General features: G+C 46.5%; 1 protein-coding gene across 2 annotated transcripts in view; it reads left to right on the top strand.

Annotated features, from left to right (window-relative positions):
• The first annotated feature begins 3,337 nt into the window (after nucleotides 1–3,337).
• Nucleotides 3,338–23,063, top strand: part of PPP1R1A (protein phosphatase 1 regulatory inhibitor subunit 1A) — a 70,176-nt gene continuing 50,450 nt past the window's right edge. The window contains exon 1 of one of the 2 annotated variants that reach the window (XM_083599816.1): nucleotides 3,338–3,762. In XM_083599816.1, coding sequence (XP_083455942.1) covers nucleotides 3,682–3,762 — 81 coding nt within the window. In that variant the 5' untranslated portion in view covers nucleotides 3,338–3,681. The remainder of the gene's footprint in view (nucleotides 3,763–23,063) is intronic. The other variant, XM_083599817.1, reaches the window with a different exon arrangement.

The following is a 23,063-nucleotide window of genomic DNA, read 5'->3' as shown; positions in this document are numbered from 1 at the left end:
TCACCTGTAGCTCCTAGAAGCTGTCAGGATGTGACAGCAGCCACACCCCGGGAACGGCTTCAACTGGCCGGCTAAACCAAGTAAGGGGGTCAACGGGTCTCAGATCCTTGGTGGGTTAGGGACTTCCCCTGAATGTGAAGACGGGCTCTAGCAGATTGAGCAGACAAGACCAAGAAATTGCCAAGAAGGCAATTTCTGCACATGCTGTAGAGGGAAGTGAGGGGTGGATAGGGCTTGTCCACCTGGGAAGGTGGCCCATCTAGGAGAAGGAAAACTCTGATCCTAAACCTCCACTGCCTTTCTTCAGGAGAAGAAAAAGCTAAAGAGTAAACCCTACACACCTGCAGGGTGGAGTCCCTAAGGCCCTTCCATGGCAACTCCTGCAGTCAAGCTGTTGCCAGATGTTTGCTCTGCTTTCCTTTGGACCCCATCAGTGAGGCCAAGAGGGGAGTCTTGTCATCTAGGCAGCCCATGACCTCCATACACACTGCCCAGGGCTGCATCCTGGGGAGGTCACTTCCGTGCTGCTAACGCAGCATTTTTACTTCACCCCTGGAGGGGAACTTCATTGTCTCTTGAGACAGACGGGTGCCAACAACAACAATAATATATTGTCATGTAACAGTCAATGGTGGTCGGGGGGGGGGGTAAGAGGAGGAAAATAAACTTTTTGCCAGAGAGACTCTGGCACAACACCAGACCAGATGTCTGCAGCCTCAGGAAAACGCTACATAACAAAACAGTGGAAGAGGAGGCATGCGAGGGAGGCAGCATTAGTAATGGCTGTGGGCTGGGACGCAGGGGACACTTGTGTGCATCATAGCTGATTCAGACGCAGACAGGCTGGCCTGCATGAGCCCTCCTGAGCAATCACGTTATCTCTCGCGGGGGCTGGGGGTGGAGACGGGCATCACAGTACTGGGTCAGAGTGCATTTGCACTGGGTTTCTTTAGCACTTTAAAATGTCACACTTCAACACATTTAAAAGAGGCTTTCAGTTAAGAGTCCTTTCAAATAGCTGTGGGGGTGGGAGGAGTAGAAGAGGTGGATATTGCCAGAAGTATCCAAATAAAGCCCCCGGGCTGTGCACTGTTCCACTGTCTCACGTTACCTTTGCAACTCTGTGGCGTTAACGTTTCAGACAGCGAGACTGCAATCTAGTCATGCTATCTGTGGCTGATGGGACTTCCAGTGCAGCAGGGGTGCCAACTTGAATGAATTATTGGGGGGCAGGTATGCCCTGCCCCACATAATCAATCACATGACATGTGCATGCATACCATTTGAATGGCAATGCCCATCAACTGGGAGGGGGTCAGGTCTCCTCAAATATTTTATGGGGGGGGTCAAGGGACCTCAGCCTCCAGAAGTTAGCTCCTATGCAGTCCAGCAACATCCAGAGGGCCTTGGGTTCTTCATTCCTGCTATACAGCTGGAAAGCAAATCCCACTCAGTTCAATAAATTGCAACTTTGGATTTGTTTTCTGTTTTTAGTTATTTGGAGACCACGCACTCCTTTTTTTGTGCTCGAACAAACATGCAGCCAAGTTTGTAAAAGGGAGGGTGGAATAAAAGTGGTAAATTGGCATTATCCCATAGCTCTTGTTAGCTTCAGGCAATTGGAGCTTGTACTCCTAAGCATCCATACTTGGAAGTAAGACCTACTTAACACAATGGGATTTACTCTCAATTAAAGTGGTTAGGATTATCTTTGAGCGTGGCCAGAATTGCTCCCTCCCCTCCTTTTCCTGCTGCTAATGGGAGGTAATGGATAGCTTTTGGAAATGATTTCATGGAGAAAACCCTGTCACATGAATTTTTAAGGGGAAACCCAGGAGCCCCTGGAATTTAGCTTCCTGCTGATCATTAGCCTTTCCTGGAAAAGCCACATGAATTTTCAATCCCTAGACCAATAAAGCATTTCATGGAAAGGAGGCTTCTGTGCAGCTCTGCATGGTGAGGGCAGGTGTGTTCCATTTCCTAGTCTCTCGGGGTTCACACACACACACACATCTGTAAGCAACTGTCAACGACAGCTGTCATCAGATAAGGTTCACAGCACAACCCTATACAGGAGTAAGCCCCACTGAATGCAATAGGAGTTACTTCTGTGTAGACTTGGTTAGGATTGCTTGTGGCTACTACACTGCTGCCTGGAAACATGCCCATTGCTTGCTGGCTGCCTTGCCCACGTAAGGGCAGCCCCATGGGATTAGTTCAAAGGCCAGTCAAGTCCAGCCTCATTTTCTCACAGGTGGCCAACCAGGTGCCTATAGGGGAACCCCACAAGCAAGACTGAAGTGCAATGACCCCCTTCCTACAAGTGAGTCTCAGCCACTGATATCCAGAGGCATCCTACCTCTGGACGGTGGAATTGCAACATAGTAGCCATATGAAATTATTTGGTAACACTTGTATACCATGTAACTTTGTGTTTGATTGAATGGCTGTGCAAATTTCTCTTTTGTTCTCTGTAAAATTAAATTTATACAGTAAGGCAAAGGGAGCATGTGTCCGCCTAATGTTTCTGGACTGCAACTCCAGGTAAAGGCCCACCTGTCTGTGGGATACTAGTTTCCATGGGATGTTAGTCTCCTACTGCAATGAGAAGCCATGAGTGGCTCCATGGGAGTTTTATGTCTCAAATGTCGAGTGACGCCCCATGTTTCCCCCTGCTATAAATTCCACTGAAATTGGTTGCATTTTAATGTTACTGAAATTGTTTTATGTTCTAACTGTATTGGATTGTAACCCACTTTGGGGCTACATGATGCAGGGCTGGCTAAAAATCTGAGAAATAAATAAATTCACTCTCTATGCTCTTCCATAATCTCTTTGAATTGTGCACACCCGCATGGAGGCTCGGGGCGCTTCAGGCTATATTCATGTTGTCTATCTCTGCAGCTCTTAGCAGTTACAGTATTCCGAATCATAGGAGCCAACTCCTAGGGGTCTAGGGGTCTCCCCCCCCCGCCCAGTTTATGGGCATTGTCATTCAAAGGGTGCGTGTGCACCCTGTCATGTGATCGATTATGTGGGGCAGAGCTTACCTGCCCCCCATATTTTATTCAAGTTGGCACCCCTGCTCCCAAACATGTCCCAGGTCCACTTTCAAAACAACCACCGGACAGTGGGCGGAGCCAAGGCCAAGTTGCAGCCGGGCGAGTTTTTGCCAGGTCAAGGGGATGATCCTAGATTTTGGGTTGGGACGGAGAAGTAGGCAGGTGGGGGGGGGGCTTGCCCCAAAGAGATCCTAGTCAGGGATGCAGCTAGGTCGCTCGGGCCTGATTAGAGGGTGGAGCGAGGCAGATCAATGCAAGTGGGACGCGGGGGCGGGAAATCTCGTCCCGAAATTCCTGCTTTATTCGGCAAGATACCTGCTCGATCCCGTCCCGAAGGCAAGGGCTGCTTAGAGGCGCGTCTGCGTCTCCTGGCGAGCATCTCTCCGGATATTCCCGAGCGCGTCTGGGGCAGCCTTCGTGTGCGTGTGCGGCTCTCCCCGCGCTGCCTGTGCGTGTCGGGGGCGGCCCCTCGGCCCGAGCAGCCAATCGCGGCGCGAGGAGCGCGCCCTGGGTGGGCACGAGAGCGGCGGGGCGCGCGCGGCCGGGACGGAGCGAGAGAGGAGGTGGCGGCGGCAGCGCGGCTGGCAGAGGGGACCGCGGGACCGGAGGAGAAGCCGGCATGGAGCCCAACAGTCCCCGCAAGATCCAGTTCACGGTCCCGCTGCTGGAGCCGCATCTCGACCCGGAGGCGGCGGAGCAGGTGGGTGGCCAGGACCTTGCCAGGCGGGCAGCTGGCTTAGCTGTGCGCGGCGTAAAGGGGTTTTCTTTTCTCTCCCTCCCTCGCTGAGATCTGGAGTTACAGCTTCGCCCCGGGACCTCTTTGTCTGGGTTATGTGGGCTTCCCATTCTTAAGCGCCCTTTTGAAGTCACCGTGCGGCTCCCGATCGCCGCTCCTCCCCATCCAGTAGGATGTACTGAAGTGGCTTTTGGAGCGTCTCTGAGCATATGCAGAATGCTTTCCTCTCTCCATCGGGGCTCCCCTCGGTTTTGAGCCTGTGTCCTCGGTCGGGTTTTCAGCCCTGGCAGCTCTCGTTTGGGAAAACTGCGATGTCCCGGTGGTGTTTTCCTTGGCACCGCATGTGCTAAGGAACGGGGACGCAGTCGGGGCAGGTTTCTCCCGTATGTGCCCCCACCCCACCCCAAACCCTTCTCTCAAGAGGAGCCTCTCCTGGAGGTCATGAATTGGGTTTACTGTGAGGGTTGAGCATCCTCTTCCTCCTCCGAGTAACCCAACTCCACAGATGTAAAGGTGGCATATCTTGTGGCATCGCAATGGGACGTGCTCTGGGATCTGGGTGGTGAGCTCTGTGGGACTTCTCCAAGCTCTGGAGTGGGGTGGGTCGTGGTTGAGCACTGGGAAGGGGCGGGATTGTAGCTTGTGGGTGTGGTGTTTGTCATTTTCGTCACTGGGCTTTCAGTCATATGTAGGTCACTTTAAGGAATTGGGGCTGTGGCAGGGAAATCTGGGGTGATGCAAGGTGCTGCCCCCAATGTGGAGTGCTTGGCTCTGGGGGGTGGTTTGGGGTGAAAGTGCAAGCGCTTGGGCTGTCCTGTTCTCAGGTTTGCACTGAAATGCCAGGTGGTTATAGGGAGTTGTGTAGCTCATGCTTATTAGGGTGCCAACATACATCTGCAACAATACCATCTTTCTAGGCTTATTACGTCCGCCAAATAACTCCCTTCGCTTTTAATATTTCTTCTGATTTCTCTTAGATATCAGGGATGCTTTGTCAATGAGCACTCTTGAACTGTGATCACATCTGCTGTGTAGCTGGAGGCTAGTTAGTTATAGGTTGGCTCTCCTGTGGCGGTGAGGTTGCAGGCTGAAAGGATTGTCCGTGGGTGGCTGCTGTGCCATTTTATTGGGAGGGTGATGAAAAGCGGGGCTCGCTGTTTGAATTAAATTATGATAGATTGCAGTGGAGGTTTGGGATCCGGACACTCTTGCTCTGGGAGGTATTGTGTAATGGGAAATAAATGGGGAGATTTTAAAACAGTGCAAAGGATGGCAGGGCACCTCTGACTATAAGAGTTGATGGTTAAAGTGGAATAAGAGTGATTTAAATGTATGGTGTGGATGTGACCACTACTATTAAAAGTGCTTGGGAACCTGGTGCTCTCTTGTGCCTGGCCTAGGGTTTTCACACACACACACACACACACACACACACACATATTAACTGACCCTCTGCTTGCTATGAAGACATATCAAGTGTTGACGTTCATCTCCATGCTGTTAAAATCACCAGCTGCTGATGTCTGCAGGTGAAGTGGCTGTTAAAAAGCCAGAGGCAGGCCACATTGGCCCTTTCCCAATCAGTTGGCAACCTTCTCCACCATTGGAAGCCCTTTAGGATATGTCACTTCTGCATCCTGTGCAGCACCTAGCACCCTGTTGGTACCAAATGTTAGGCATAAAGAACTGAGATGTATTATGTAGTTGTGTTTGGGTTGTTTGGAGGTGCAAGATCAACTGACCTATAGCATGTATGAGTTGTATTTGGAGAGGGAGCTTGTATTGTGCAGAGAAAGCATGGCTGACCCAACCCAGTAAGCATTACAGGTGACTGCCTGGGACTTCAGAAATCCAGGATAATGGGATGGGCGGGGGGGATGCTCTAACAGGCCTGTTTCATGATCTCTTCTTGTACTTTTGTCTGGCTAAAGCACATCATTGAACTGTGGTGACGTCCTTGGCTGGATAGAAGGAGGAAAGAAGTGGATGTGTATAAACCTCTGAGTTTTGCATGGATGTAATCTATCTTCTTGTTAAAAGTCAAACCCATTGCTTTGCCTTCATTTTGCCTCTGGCCACACCCACCATTGCCATGGGGCCTCTGAAGGGTTGCCCCTAAAAGAAGTCATCCCTTGGGTTGAACAAAATTTCCCTACTGCTGTTAATTCTCTTGTATGGAACCTGCTTCCCAATACTGGAAGTCTATATGTACAATTTACTATGTTTTATGTAGCTTTTCAGAGATATACTCTCTCACAAAGTGGCACTGCCATCAGGCTTCCAAAGACACACAAGAGAAGGGAAGAGGAGGGGGAAAGAATCATAGAATCATAGAGTTGGAAGAGACCACAAGGGCCATCGAGTCCAACCCCCTGCCAAGCAGGAAACACCATCAGAGCACTCCTGCTTAAAGACCTCCAAAGAAGGAGACTCCACCACACTCCTTGGCAGCAAATTCCATTGTCAAACAGCTCTTACTGTCAGGAAGTTCTTCCTAATGTTTAGGTGGAATCTTCTTTCTTGTAGTTTGGATCCATTGCTCCGTGTCCGCTTCTCCGGAGCAGCAGAAAACAACCTTTCTCCCTCCTCTATGTGACATCCTTTTATATATTTGAACATGGCTATCATATCACCCCTTAACCTCCTCTTCTCCAGGCTAAACATGCCCAGCTCCCTTAGCCGTTCCTCATAAGGCATCATTTCCAGGCCTTTGACCATTTTGGTTGCCCTCCTCTGGACACGTTCCAGTTTGTCAGTGTCCTTCTTGAACTGTGGTGCCCAGAACTGGACACAGTACTCCAGGTGAGGTCTGACCAGAGCAGAATACAGTGGCACTATTACTTCCCTTGATCTAGATGCCAATGCAATTCTGGGCTGCATCAATAGGAGTATAGCATCTAGATCAAGGGAAGTAATAGTGCCACTGTATTCTGCTCTGGTCAGACCTCACCTGGAGTACTGTGTCCAGTTCTGGGCACCACCAGAAGCTGAAGAAGAGCAGTCATTTTAAGGCTAGAAAGAAGTGGTAAGCCATAAGTGGGTTCTGTTCACATGCATGGATCAAGCAAAAGAGATCAAGCAAAACAAGCTCTTGAGGGAGACACTTGTTCATCCCCATGATTGTGCAAACAGGGTTTGGGCCATCCCTGTACCATGTAATGGAGAAGTGGGGAAGCTGTGGCCTTCCAGATGTTGTTGGACTCTAGTTCCTATCCTTGGCCATGCTGGTTGATGGCAAGTGGAGTCCAACAACATTTGCAGGGCCACAGATTGCCCATATTTAGCATACAACGAGAAGGGGCGCACACAGAATTTGACTGGGGGTACAACCTAGTTGAACTGCCTTGGCTTATGTTGCGATGTCCAAAATGAAGACAACACACCAGTTATCCCACTCCCCCCCCCATCAGCTTCCTTGCAATGCTTTGTCAGTTTTGGAAAAGTAGAGATCTTGTTATTTTTGCCTCCATAGGAAAAGATGCCATTTAAGGAGTGTTCTCAGAAGAAGCTGCTGAGCAGATGATCCTGCACCTTTAGCACAAAGAAAGAGCAAATGCCCTGGATCCCTTTTTTTTTTGTCTTCAGGAAGTCAGTGCTGCTAGAACTAGAGCCTGATCTATCATGAGCGCTTAAGTACATTCTCTCTAGAGCAATACCCAGGTAGATTCTACTCAAAAAGGCCCAGCACCCACTGACAGAGCTTTCTTTGCATGTAGAAGCATACCTCCAGATGAAAATAGGGACATTTCTCACACACACTGAACTCCCCCTCCTCAGCCCCTTATTTTCACCCCCCCTGCATTTTCTATCAGAAGAAGGGTGAGTGCCCCCACCACTGCAGCAATGGGACACAGCACACACGCCCTCCACCGCCCTGAGAAAACCCCTTCATCCTGAATTAATTTTATTCTTTGATAGAGTTACAGAAAGAAAAACACCCCCCAAAATAAATTTTTAGAAAGGGGTAAGATTAGATGTGGATGCACACAACTTGGAGGATCCTGCCCTCTGCCTTCCCCTCAGCTGGTGCTTCTTGTGGGGCTGGGTCTTGGCGGCAGCAGCCTCTCCTCCTCGCCTGTTCTCCAGCAGCTGCTACAAGCTGCCCCAGAGAGAAGGCCGGCAGCAGTGGCCATGGAGAGGCCAAGGGATGCTCCCTCACAGCCACCACTGCTGCCACTCGGGAAAAGCGTCAGCTTATTCTCCTCCCCGAGCTCAGCGCTGGCAGCGAAAATAGGGACATTTTGGGATCAAATCAGAAGCCGGGGTGGCTTTTGTAATTCTGGGACTGTCCCTGGAAAATTGGAACACTGGAGGGAATGCACAAGGTCCTAGGTGCCCTTCAGATGCTCCCATCAGTCCCAGACAGCGTGGCCAGTGGTTGGGGGATTATGGAAACGGTTTCCTACCACTGTCCTAGGTTCAGCCTCTGGTATCTCAGTACAATGATGATGGAAGCCAGGATGGGGAAGAGATTGTGGAGTTCCACTATCAAACAGAGTAGACACTACTGAGCAGCTTGAAGGTCCTGGCTTGGTCAAAGGCAGCTTCATGTGACCTTGCTGCTGTACACTCAGTGCTTCCCATCCTGGGCTCCCTTTCCTCCCCACCTTCCTTGCCTTGTGGAAAGCCTGATTGTTGGTGCTTTGATGGCTTCTGCTCTGCCCCATTTGGCATGACAGCCAGCCCCAGTCCCTGACCTGCCAGGTCACCGTGACTGTTCACCTCCCATAACCTGCAGTTACCTAATCGTAGATTACACTGGAAATGTAAGGAGACATTCTTCTCTGACAAGGACTTTGCTGCCAGCCTGCCTTTTAAGCTTTTGATGATGTTCTGGGAGCATTTGCTGGAAATGTGTGGTCTGGTTCACGTTATCTATGTACATCACTTGCTGCAGTCATTCTTGATGTCATTCTTGATGTCATCAAGTGATAGCAGGTGTGAATGTATGAATCAGCCCACAGAGATTTTATGGACTAGAGAATCACAGTGACAGTTCCAGCTGGTTTAGTTGAATTCACAGGTGCTTTATTATAAATGCTACCAAAAAACATGGACATTCTCCCTCACCCCCAGTAAAGCTTGCCTTCTCTCCAATGGGCAGCAGACAGCTTTTCATCTAAACCAATTTCCTTCAGGGTAGATTTGATTTAAATCAAATAGATTTAAATCACAATTTAAATCACTAGTCAGTAAGACTTGATTTAAATCATTTTTTTTTACAGAACGACTCATTCTTGCTGGTATAATTTTAATATTTACAAGATGGTTTAATTTTTGGAATAATAAATTTTCAGAGTAGTTTTTACAGTTATATAAAAAATTACTGATTTGGTTATACTATTAGAAATACATTGACAGATAATTATGGAATTATTGTGAGGTTTAATAAGTTAACTGTTTATATTTGAACTACTTTTCCACTGTACTTTATTGCAAGGAGAAAAATAATCATTTCCTTAATAACAATTTAAACAATTTATTTAAATAAAACAATAACATTATAGCATATGTATCCATGTTTGTTAACTGATGTGGTTAAATGATTTTTTTTAACACCTTTGAAATATACTCGGAGTCGAGAGTGGATTTCATGCTCTTTATTCAGCTCATAGTGGTGAGGAGGAATGGAATTTCCCCCAGAATGTCTGCTTTAAATACATTATTTACACAATGGGCCCCACGTGATTGGCTGATTCCGGGATTCACCTGTAGGCCAATCAGGTTGCGGATTCACTTCCACCTGGAGCTGGATTGGGTGGCTCCTGTGGACCAATCAGACTGCTGCATTTTGGATCCTATTGTTCTAGGACCAATCAGACTGCTGCATTTTGGAGCCTATTCTCCTGGTATGTCCCACAGAGAAACTTATGGTCTTCAAATAAAAACATCTTGAAGGTCCTGGGCCACAGAGAGGTTAGGCTGGCCTCAACTAGAGCCAGGGCTTTTTCGGCTGTGGCTCCGATCTGGTGGAACACTCTGTCACAAGAGACTAGGGCCCTGCGGGACCTGACATCTTTCCGCAGGGGCTGCAAGACAGAGCTGTTCCACCGGGCCTTTGGCCAGGGCACAGCCTGACTCCCTCTTTCGGCAATCTTTGCAGAGCTCTGGCCCAATGGTTGCCATTGGTTTGATTTGAATTAATTTTATAATGGATGATTTTAGAGTGTTGTGTTGTGTTGTACTGTTGTACTGTTTTATTGTTGTTAGCCGCCCTGAGCCCGGCTTCGGCTGGGGAGGGCGGGATATAAATAAAATTTATTATTATTATTATTCAACTAAGTACATAACACCATTAGACTGAGTTTTAGCACACATGAAAAACTTAAAACAAATCCTTATTTCCTGATGAATAGCCTTTGGACTATAATGTAACTTAAATAGAAAACTATATTTAGAAAGAATTTTTCTCCAAAAGCATTTTATTTTAAAAATCCAATTTTAAAAATCCCGTTTTTAATATGTATTTTAAAAAAACCATTGATTTTTATCCACTGATTTCCTTTCAGTTCAAGTAGAAAGGATTATGAAATTATTTAAAAACAAAACAATTTATAGATGCAGGGAAATCAGAAAACAGAATGAAGTAGGTATGGTGAAATTTTCAAACTGCTTTTGGACCCCCAAAGTGGGTAGCAGAGAGATCTGCCCAAATGCTGGCTGTAATGATGATGCATAAGGAAGAGGCAGACCTCTCAAAGGTGCAGGTGGGTCACCTGCAGCCTCCCATTCTCCTTGTAGGTGAGCTCTAGTGCTTCTTGAAGCTTCACCATCATTCCATTCCCTAAAGAGTTCCTTCCTGCCTTTTAGTTTCCTCCTTACCCCCCCCCCCCCCGGGTTTTGAAGTGCCTCTCCCCTCAATTGCTTTCTGTGTAGTTTCAGAACAACTGGAAGGGACAGTGTTTTATATACATGTAAGTATGTATGCTTATAGGTATCACTGCAAGTCAGCTGGGGGAGCAGAGATTATTGCTTGGTTTTTGTCCTTATTTTTAATTTTATGTTGTGAACTGCCCTGAAATCTATGGATGAAGGGCAATATACAAATTTAATAACTAACTAAATAATAAAAACATTCTCATTTCTTGGTTGTAAGGCTTGGGGAGATAGCCGTAGTGAAAAACTGAAGCAGAGTAGTTAGAGGAGGGTCTCTGATCCAGAGTAGTTAATCCAGATCCATTGACTGTGGCTCTGCCACAGCTAGCACCCTGCATTCAGCAAATTACCCCTGAGAGTATGTGGCCTTTGATAGAAAAAAGAGATGGCTCTTTCCTGCTCAAAGGAAACTGCAGGTGAAGAGGGGGGGCTGTGTGGGCCGTAGTTCTCCCCATACTTGCGTTTCAAGGGAAGGAAGCATGGACACTTTACCTTTCCTGATACGACCCCTTAACTGATTTTTAGGGGGAGACGTGATTGTGCTAAAATCAGACGGAGTCTGTAGGCCAGATTTGTAGATTTAATTAAGCTCCTACTTTCTTCCTTAATTCAAGCATTGGTTATCCAGATCCCACAGATGATGGCCAACCCTCACTTTGTGTCTGCTGCTTGTCCGTTGATTTATTGATCTGGTGTCTGCATACCACAAGTGTTTGCTGTCTTTTTCCTGGAATTGAGCTGTTTTTCATCATTGCTTTTTCATCTTTCTTTTCTTTTTAATGGAGAACCATGTATTATCTTGATTTCAGGCACCAGAGTAGAAGGTGTCTGGGCAGGAATCAACTGACTTGTCCCACCAACAGAAGACCATGCTTTGAGCGTCATAAATTTATCACCAAGCAAGTCTAACAGCCACAGCCAGGGAGGTTGTAGCTTTATGACAGTACTGGAGCCATAAGCAAGCAGAACCTCTGATGAGACAGTGCTCAAATTTGGCCAAATCTGTCACTTTAAGACCTTGAGGGGAAAATGTTCCCCAGCAGTTCCCCAACAGGAAGCACCATAGAGTATTTGGGTTGTATTCAAAGTAGACCCACTGAAATTAATAGGCATGACTAGTATAGGTCCATTAGTTTAAATGGGTCTACTCTGAGTAGGACTAGTGCTGGTGACAACCCTGTGTCTGTCTAGCTCACTATATCTAATCTGTCAGTGACTCTCCAGCGTCTCAGGCAATGAAAGCCTTTCCCATCACATGCAACATGATAAATTTAGCTGGAGATTCCAGGGATTCAAACTGGGACTTTATGTATGCAAAACATGTGCTCTACCACTGATCTGAAGTCCCTCCTGTTCTACCTCATTCTGCCTGTTTAAGAACTTATATTCAATCTATACTCACATAGCTATACCAACTGTGATGATATTGTGATTTGCATAAGCAGCTGCAGTTCAGACCTATTAACTACTGTCATGCGGTACGTTGGTTTGATCAAGCAGATGAACACCTCCTGCCCCACATGCGCATGCAGAAATGTATAATGCTGGCTTCAAATGGCCTAAATATAATGCGTGAATTGACTCATAGTTGGCACCTGTTTATTTTTTAAAAATCTCATTATTCAGTTCCCTTTGGATACTGAGGGAGGCTTACAATTATAGAATAAAACAATACAAAACATCAGTACAAAACTAGAAGCAGAGGGAAGAGATCAGCAGCAATTAAACCCTAAAAGCAGAAGATGATTCATAGGTTTAGGTAAATAAAAAATGTTCATTGCCTGGCATCCAAAATAGAACAGCTACCATGTGCCCTGCTTGACAGAGGATGGTCCTCTCTTTTAAGGAATGTCCACTTCAAATCTGGTCTGATGGTAAAGGACTCTCCAGGTGTTGTTTAACTATAGCTCCCATCATCCACAACCACAGGGCATGAAAGGAGTTGGAGTCCAATAAGAACTTGAAAGGTCACAGGTTCCTCATCCTTGCTGTCAAGTAGCCTGTGACTCTCCACATGGCTTCCACCTATGGTCATTGATGATAGGACGGCCAATGGACAGGGAGTCCAACAACATCTGGAATGCCACAGGTTCCCCCAACCCTGCTTTATGGGGAGTGCAGTGCCATCTAAGACAGACTAAACACCACTTTTCAGACTTCTTCCACCTTGTCTGGATTCAGCTTTAGATTGTCAAGCCTTGTCCAGTTAATTACTGATCCCAGGTGCTGATATGACACATGTTCTGCCTCACCTGAATTGGATGAAGTGACAAAAGAGATCTGAGTGTTTGCTCACTGATACCTCATTCCTAAGCTCCCACCTGACCTCCTCACTCAGATATTGTGTTGATGTTGAACAGCATGGGAAACAAAATAAAACTCTGCCAAACATCATTGCACAAGGTCTGTGGGGCAGAACATAGTCTCTTGGCACCACATTCCGGACACCCAGGCAGGAACAAAACCAGTGGCGCATGGTGTACCTGATCCCTAGACAGCAAGCCAAGGTGGATGCCTTGGTGGATGCTTCTGAGAGATCCTGGAGAATTGGCAGGGCCAGACTCTCCATGTCCTTTTCCCAAAATAGGCCATCTATTCGGGTGTACAAGGCCCTTTCCAGGACAAAAATAAGATTGAAATGGATCTCTAGTGTTGTCTAGAGTTGCATGACCACTCAAACCTCTTGCTCAAAAAGGGAAATTAGCAATTGGCTGATAGTTATGATGCTTCTTCAGCTGAATAGATGGGAGGGCAGCTGAATAGGTTTTCTGTGGGGAAATGCCCTTCCCTGTTAAACAAGCTTTATTCAGTCCATAATTTTTGCTAATTTTATCTAAAACATGCACACACCCCTTAACATAGAATATATTGTTTATGCCCTCTAGGAAACCAGATGCACTTTGGGCAAGTACATTAGTGGAGAAAGGGAGCGACTGAGCTTCCAAGACGCGGACAGCCAACTGTTGCGAAATTGCTGGCAACCCTTTCCTTGGGTCCGGAATAGCAGGAGAGATCATATTTCAGGGCTGTGCAATATCCTGAGAATGAAAAAGGGCACAGGGATGCAGTGGAAAGAGTTGTAAACATATTGACCAATCTGGGGAAGGGGTGAGGAGAGTTAGAAATGCACCTCTTCCCCAGGCCGTTTGAACCAACGGCCTGTGTGTCCCTGTCAAAGAGAACGTGCTTACTTACGATGAAGCACGTAGGTGCCCAGAACTGACAATGGAGGTGGCAGCATCAGTCAATGTAGCAAGGCACAAATTGAGGAAAAGCTAACACGACAAGACAAACATGATGAGAACACTGACCTAGGATGGCGGAAGCTGCTTATCTTCATCTTTCTTTGGCTACATATGAAGCTAGTCAGAAGAAAAGATACACCTTATCTGTTTCTGGGATCTTCAGTATGTGCTGAACCTCAGATCTAGGGCTGCAGCAAGGAGGGGGAGCTCCTACCCTCCCTGGGACTTTTTGAGTCTGTTCCCTGAATGTTCAGCCATCACTGCTTTTCTTTTATGCCAAGCAACTTTCTAGTTTTTATGAAACTTTTTTTTTTTTGGCAAGTGAAGACAGCATTATACCCAATTGGTTAGTAAGAAGTAAATCTGCCTCTGCACCTCCCCCTTGCTCTGGAAACTGAATGCAAAAAAGCTGGAATGAATGACAGCCACTTGGTTTTTAAATAAATATTGTTACCTTTGTTCTTAATTTTTTTTAAGCTGTTTATTCAACCACAGATAAGTATAGAAAAAAATTATAAAGTAGGATGTTCAGTATGGCTTGAACAGTTTGCATTGTTCCCCCAGCCTTTCGACCACCTCGTCTACCTGACAAGCTCAATTCCTGCTTCCCTAAATTGTCCTCTTTTCTGCAATTTGTTTACAAGATGCCAGTTAAGACACACTGTTGAAAATGCCATAAGGACCACTGAATGATGCCTCACACCATTACAAATTTTAGCAGCGCCCTGTGCAAGGCCAAAATTCAGCACACCCACCCACCCGCCTCTGCCTTCCGTTCTGCTCAATTCACTATGTCATCATAGCGACACCCTGTGGCACCCCTTTGGCTCAGCACCCAATGCGGCGGATCCAGTCACGCTGCCCTAAATCTGCCTCTGCTTACACTGAGTCAGACCCTCAATGTCTGTAGCTCCATGTGGTCTATGCCATAGGTGACTAACATGTCACCTTCTGGATGCTGCTCCCATGATTTTGAATTGGAGCCACTGCAAAATAATTGGGGGAAAGGCATCCATCAAGCATTCTTTAATGTTTGTGCAGCACCTTCCAGGAGGAGAAGCTGGCCTCATTTGAAATGGCTGGTATCAAACCTGGGAAAGACTCCAGCAAGACTAAGACCAAGTCTGTGTCCCATTCACAAGGGGCTGGCTTACAGTTTCTGGTGGGCCGTATTCAGCAGCATCTGAAATCAAGGACTACCAGTCATGGATGTGTGGGAGCTATAGCTGCTGTGTTTAGTGCTGCTATCTTGGGGTACCGCACAGATGAAGAACTGGATTCCCTAATCAAAGCAACCATTACTGATGCAGGTGCAATTCCACATATCCACAAATCTCTCAGTGGAAAGATAGGATGGGAGCTAGAGTAGTACAACCGCTGGAGGACCATGGGTTTCCAACCCTTGCGCCAGAGCAGGCATGGCCAAACTTGGCCCTCCAGCTGTTTTGGGACTATTAATTCCCATCATCCCTGACCACTGGTCCTGTTGGCTAGGGATGATGGGAGTTGTAGTCCCAAAACAGCTGGAGCGCCAAGTTTGGCCATGCCTGCGCTAGAGAGATGGAGCCCAGAAACTGGTGCTTATATATAAATGCACACAGGTCATATGTTCTGTTGCTAATTTCCTGACTGGTTGGCTTATCTGTTTTCTCTCCCCAAAGAACTAAATCTTGTAGGTGTAACATCCAAAAAGCATTTCTCCATGCAACTTCTTATGGCATCATCAGAGGCGTAGCAAGGTCAGGTGGTACCCAGTGTGATAAAATTTTTGCCACCACCCCCCATCAACAGCTTGGGGTAGGCTTGGGAGTCACAGGTGGGCGGCATGCTGAATGTCACCCCTGGGCACGCCGCCCACCTGTGACTCCCAAGCCTCCCGCAAGCTGTCAAAATGAAGGCAAAGTGGCACAGCTCTCCCCTTCCCCCGATGGCTCGGGGTAGACTTGGAATTGTGGGCGGGCGGTGCACGGAATGTCACCCCCTTCAGCAATGACACCCAGAGTGGTCTGCTCTCCCCCCCCCCTTCCTACGCCTCTGGGCATCATGAATCCTTAGAAACACAGAAGCTGCCTTATACTGAGTCAAACTAGTTGGCCTACCAAGCTTAGTATTGTCTGTGTTGGCTGACGGTGACTCTCTGGGGTTTCGGACAGAGTTCTATTCAAGTCTTTCCTGCGTAGGCCAGGAATTGAAGTGGAGGCCTTCTGCATGTCAAGCATGTGCTCTGCCACTGAACTGCAGATCTGCTCCTTGGTGGAGCAACTTGGGTGCAACTGATTTGAAGTCCTGCTGCTGCTTTCAGTAGGACTTGGTCCTGAGGACCAGCTGTACCTTGGTTATGTATTGGAGGGTTTCCTCATTTTTACATTCACTTCTGAAGGCCTCTTCAATATTAGCCACACACAGTCCAATACACACATTCACTCACGCGAAGACCTACAACTGCCCCCTTTTGGCTGCTGGAAGAAATCAGAACAATGGTTAGAAACACTGCCCATTTGTGTTTTTTTTTAAATACATTTTTATTAATTTTCCAAAACAGTCATATATTTTTGTCCAAATTTTAACAAATTTTAACAAAGTACTCTTTTTGGTCTTCCTTCAGCTTCTCTGGTAATCATCTGTATTTACCCTTCAATACGCATTCCTTTAATTGCATTGCCATTTGTCTTCCCTCCCTTTTCTATTTTCTTTTAACAATACCTCTTAAAATTTTACAGTGCTTCTAGAAACCCCACTAGCATTGTTTGCACCTCACATATATTTTTCAGATAATCTACGAATTTTCCCCAATCCTCGATGAACTTTTGGTTTCGAGCATATCTTATTTTCCCAGTCAACTTATCCAGTTCCGCATAGTCCGTCAATTTCATTCTCCATTCTTGAATCGTTGGTATTTCCTCTTGTTTCCATTTCTGGGCCAATAAAATTCTTGCTGCCGTAACTGCATACTGGAATAGTTTACAGCCTTTTCTTCTTATTTCTTTTCCTGTAATCCCTAAAAGGAAAGCTTCTGGTTTCTTAACAAAAGTGTATTTTAACATCTTTTTCATTTCATTGTATATCGCTTCCCAGAAACTCTTTACTTTCTTACATTCCCACCACATATGGTAAAACGTTCCCTCTTTTTCTTTACATTTCCAACACTTATTACATGTTTTATGCATTTTTGCCAATTTTACCGGTGTAATGTACCATCTGTAAAACATTTTCATAACATTTTCCTTCAACCCCATGCATGCAGTAAATTTTAAATTTTCCTTCCATAATTTTCCCCAATCTTCAAACTGAATATTATATCCAAAATCTTTGGCCCATTGTATCATTACCAATTTAACCTCTTCATCTTTCGTAAACCATTCTAACAATATCTTATACATTTTTGACAGAGTTTTATATTCATTATTTATTATCTCTGTTTGGAACTTTGAATCTTTTTCTGCATAACCACTTTCCTTTATATCTTTTTTAAGCATTTCATTTACCTGAAAATAATGCAACCAATCATACACATAATCTTTAACATAGTCATATGGTTTTAGTTTCCATTTTCCTCCTTCTTTAGTTATTAATTCTCCGTATGTAGCCCATTTCCCTCTCATATTAATTTTCTTTACACACATAACCTCTAACGGAGATAGCCAATGTGGAACTCTTGGTTCCAGAAGGTTTTTATACCTGTCCCATACTTCTGTTAATGAACTCCTGAAAACATGGTTCCCAAATCCTTTATGGACTTTCTTCTTGTCACTCCATAGGTAGGCGTGCCACCCAAATCTGTTATCGAAACCTTCTAAGTCCAATAATTCCATATTTTCTAATTTAATCCATTCCTTTAACCAGCAAAGACAAGCTTGCTTCATAATATAATTTCATATCTGGCAGGGCGAAGCCTCCCCTTTCCTTCACATCTGTTAATAATTTATATTTTATTCTCGGCTTTTTGCCCTGCCAAATATACCTTGAAATCACTCTTTGCCAATCCTTAAAAATCCCTACCCCCTTAATAATGGGGATAGTCTGAAATAAAAATAACAATTTTGGAAGCACATTCATCTTTATCATAGAAATTCTGCCCCATTTGTCAGTTCTGGAGTTTTGCTGCCCTGGAGCCTTAATTCTGTGATTGTCTGGACCCCTAGCCAAGAAACAGTTTCTTGGGTCTGATTCTCCCACCTAAAAGCAGCAGCCTGTGATGTTTCCTATTTGTGTAAAATTGCAGAATGGTGACATGAACTTTTCTAGTAAGGCAGCTGGCTATGTTTCAAAGCCAAAGTAAGACACCTGCCATATGTAGATCATCAGCACAAAATTAAGCTGATGGAATTAGCTACCACCAGCTGCAATGATGGCTACCAGCTTGGGATGGTGTGTGTGGTGCAATGGTTGGAGTGTGGGGCTAGGACCTGGGAGACCAGAGTTCGAATCCCCACTTGGCCATGAAACTCACTGGTTGACCTTGGGCCAGTCACCATCTCTCAGCCTAAGCTACCTCACAGGGTTGTTGTAAGGATGAAATTGGGAAAAGAACCATGCACACCACCTTGAACTCCATGGAAGAAAAGTGGTATATAAATTTTAACATAAATATCAAAACAATGTGAAAATGAATTGATATAGAATTTACAGACTTGAACAGAGCAAGTGAATGAATGGACTAGATGGCTAGACTAGATGACAATTTGGGTCCCTTTAAACTCTGTGTTCTATGAATACCAATCATATGCACTTGACTGCTTTTGTAGCCACAAACTGCAGCAATTTCCACTTCCTTTTCCCATTTTTCACCAGAATTCTCTGACATCCCTGCTGGAGAATTGCATGTTCCCTGTACCTACTCCAGCCTCAAAAACAACTAACCCAGCTGCTGTCCTATTCAGATAGCAAAGGAAATGCTCTTTGTGCCACATGCCCGTTTGTCTGTTAAAATGGCAGAGCTGTTGAGAGGCAGGATGGGGGAGCAGGGAGGGAGGAAGAGAAAGCAGTGAAGTTGAGGACAGGGAGCAATCCCACTGGGCCCAGCTTCGGTTCCCAATGTGGTTATGACCGTATGTGTGCAGAGTGTTCTCAATAACACTGTGGGGAGCAACATCGCATCTGCTTTAATGCATGTGCATACACACACACACACACACACACACACACACACTGTTTGCTCGCCCTCGTTCTCCAATTAGTCTCAGCGCCGGCCGGGTGTGGTGGGGTTGCCCTCACCAGCAGGAGCCGGGGGAGAGAGTCCCAGCCACGTGGCAGGCTCCTCTGCCTTGCCTGGTGCCTTGTTGTTTGCTCTGCATCTTGCTGTGTGAGGAAGGGCATCTGAATGTCTCCCGAGGAATGTGCTGCAAAACAGCTGAGCTCATCCTTCTCCTGCTGCACTCAGGAGACTTCTGCCGGTGGCTTCTTTTTGGTTGTTGTTTTGTTACATGATGCCATGAGCAGTTTGCTTTGTGGGGGGGGGGGTATTATTTATTTTTCTTCTGAAAGAGTAAAGGACAATGGAGAAGGACCAGTCCCAGAACCCGTTTTCAGAGCAATCTATTCTTCTGGCAAAGGACAAAGGGCTGGAAGAGGAAGGGCGTGCCTGAACATGTGCAGAGTCCTTTGCCATAAGGAGAAGCCACCCTCCAATCTGAGAATGAGTGATCTCAAAGTCTGGCTTTCGGGGCTGTTGGAGGCAGTGCGCTTTTCTGAATAGCCATTGCTGGAAATGCCAAGAGGGGGAGAGGGGCTTTGCTTGCCGCCCCCAAAGAGGCATTTGGTTGGAAGGCAGGATGTTGGTCTAAATGGGCCACTGGCCTGATTCAGCAGGACCTCTTACATTTAATAAGAACTGGCCACCTTCAGAAGTTTGGACCTGGCACCTTTCATGCCCTCCCCAGGGAATAAATTAAATCCTGGCATCTGGGCCACAATCCCCTCCCCTCCCTCATTTCCCTTCCATTATGGAGACCTGCACTATCTCCTGTACACCTTGTCCTCACAGGTCTGGCAATGCACATGTCTTTAAAAAGGTTTTTAATAGAATTCTAGGCACCAGGAATGGAGAAATTCCCACTTGCATCAGAATTAGAATTATTTGGGAAAGCCTGCTTTTGGCCAAGCTAGGTGTTAATTTAATTGTACAGTGTGCCACGCATCAATTTCTCCCCCACCCCTTCAATCTTTATTTAACTGTGGGCACAGGGATGTGGGGCGCAGGTGGCGCTGTGGTCTAAACCACTGAGCCTAGGGCTTGCTGATCGGAAGGTTTGCAGTTCGAATCTCCGCAATGGGGTGAGCTCCTGTTGCTCGGTCCCTGCTCCTGCCAACCTAGCAGTTCGAAAGCACGTCAAAGTGCAAGTAGATACCGTAAATGGGTACCACTCTGGCGGGAAGGTAAATGGCATTTCCGTGCCCTGCTCTGGTTCTCCAGAAGTGGCTTAGTCATGCTGGCCACATGACCCGGAAGCTGTACGCTGGCTCCCTCGGCCAGTAAAGCAAGATGAGCGCCGCAACCCCAGAGTCGTCCGCGACTGGACCTAACGGCCAGGGGTCCCTTTACCTTTTACTGGGATGACTTACTCTTCTTTTGCACATCAGGACTGCTGCACATGGGGAGAAGAGGTTTAACCCTTCCATCTCCAGTTTCCCTCTTCACATGAATCTTCATGGCGGACCCACAAGAGTTATTTTCTAAGCCATAGCTGCGTGTGTTCAATTTTTTTTGTGTAAATAATTTTGATTGGATTTCTAGAAGTAGACATCTAAATATATCCATAACACCCCCTGCACCTCCCAGTCTCACCAGCTTTCTGAAAAGTATTACTGTCTTTAAGATATGCCTTCCTCTTTTAATTTTCCTACAGGATTCTCCCATGTGACTCCATCAGAGTTGTATGGAAGCATCCATCCACTGTGTATGCGATCGCAATTATGATCCCAAATGGAGAGAAAAGGATGGAACATCCCTTCTGCCCATGATGGAGTCCTGATCTATGCTGCCTATCCCATGCCTGTAATTAAACAAAGACAAAAAACCCTATAGCTGCAGTGGCTTCTTACACAATTAAAGTAATGTGCCAGTTTGGGCAAAAAAGTCTGTTTTCTTCCCAAACGTCTGGCAGCTGAGGCAACACTCCTCCCCCACCCCAAATTTTAAAAATGGTAGGCACATTTCATTTACACCAGGAAAGTGTTGTTATTGTTATTATTATTTTTAAGTCTGTAGCAATCATTTCCCTGCTGTCAGAGGAGCCTGCCCTGTCCTTTGTTTCTGTTCTGCATGTGATTCTTGACTGTAAGGAGGCTAGTCTAGAACAGCTGCCTTGCGCAGAGATGCAGAGGTAGCCTGCCCTGTGTGGATGGGGAGGGGTGAATGCTGCTGTGCGTCTATTATCAGGCGTAATGAAAGGATGCAGCCACTGCCATTGGAAAGAGGCACAATAGAATTTCCCTTCCCAGCGGAAGCTGATTGGATGGAGACATTGCCAGAGGCCTGCATCATGCAGGGAAGCAGCAGGCAGCCTCTGTTATTTGGTGGGCGGGCAGGAGAAACACTGAGCTCACAGGAGCCTTTTGTTGCTTCATATCAGAGCATACCTGGGAGTTCTTTCACAGCTTTTTGTCTGGGAATTAAGTGATTGATTTCCCCTGCCTGCTTTTTGTTTGTGTGAATTGGTATGCTGCCCTATGCCTTGTGATTTCAGTAGTTCAGATTTCCTTGCACACTTTCTAACCCTTCCGGTCCCACCCACTCAGTGGTAGTAGATGGTTTGCTTTTGCAATGCATGCGGAAAGGTCCAGGTTCGATCCTTGGCATCTCCAACTTAAAAGAGTTTTGGGCAAAAGGGCTGAGAGAAGGCCTCTCTGTGGAGACCTTGGAGAGCTGCTGCCAGCCAGAGTAAACATCACTGGGCTCGATGTTAAAGTGGCCTTCCTTGACCCTGTGGTCCTCCAGACCCAGTCCAACACCTCCTCCCACCATCTCTGATGATAGGGCTGATGGGAGCTGCAATAGTCCATCAACAGGAGGGTACCACATTGGAGGAGACTGGGACTACCCTAGGGCAGCAGCTTTTGACAGATATGACATCCTTTTAATCAACGAAACTGATAACTTCCCTTGCCACTATATTTTTCTCCCCTACTCAGGTCTACTGACGTAAATATGCAGCCACACATATATAAACACTCTCCTCAATTCCTACCAGGCAGAGGCCATAGTGGGGTTCCAGAATATGTGCTCTATCTGCAGGATGCCCCAGGTTCAGTCCCTGGCATCTCAAAGCAGAAGGGACCTCCTAGCACAAGAGTGAGCAACCTGTGGCTGGATTTCACATGGGGGGCCAGGAGGGGGGGAATAGAGGATGGAGTGGCAAAAAGAGAATGCGGGGAGGGGAGGAGCATCCTGCCTGCCACTCACTGTGGCTCCACCCACTACCAGCAGGCAACTATTGAAAGAAAAGTGCTGTAGCTCTTCTGTTAGGCAGGGGTTCTCATGAGAAGCTGGAGCCGCTGCTTTTTGTACCATTAGTCTGACTGACCCGGGAGCTCCTGCATGCAAAGGGTGTGCCCTGCTGATAGTGTGGGACCATAGAATTGTAGAATTGTACAGTTGGAAGGGACTCAAAGAGTTATCTAGTCCAACCTCCTGCGATGCAGGAATCCTGCCCACAACCATCCCTGGGTTAGCACCAACCTTCTGGTTAACAGCCAGGCACACTGACCCATTGCGCCCTTGGGGACCAGGAGGGTTGCAGGGCAGCCTCCAATGGTGGCAGGTGTCCATTGGGACTAGTAGGGTGGAAGGCAGGAAGACCAATGGGAGGCAGAGCCGCAGCCAGTGACAGCCAGCTAATTCTAATTTCCCTCCCCCTCCCTCCTAGTTTTCTGTAAGGGCAACACTGAGGCTAAGCAGGGAGAATATTGACAGCCAAGGCCATCCCCTGCACTGGTTGTAAATAAGAAGGCAGGCAGGTGGAGGCGGGGACTGAGGGCATGCTTACATTATTGCTTGCTCCACATCTAAAGCACACACCCCCATTCATTTCTGAAGCTACATTCACACAACATTAGCCACAATCCATGTCAGTCCTGTAGTTTGTCTGCAAATACTGCTATTTGTCATGATTCTGCCCTATAATTTCATTCTTGCTAGAAAACTGG

Source organism: Podarcis filfolensis, assembly GCF_964270895.1.
Source record: "Podarcis filfolensis genome assembly, chromosome: 2".
NCBI lineage: Eukaryota > Metazoa > Chordata > Lepidosauria > Squamata > Lacertidae > Podarcis > Podarcis filfolensis.
The sequence above is the reverse complement of the archived record's forward strand: the minus strand, read 5'-3'. Positions and strand labels throughout refer to the sequence as shown.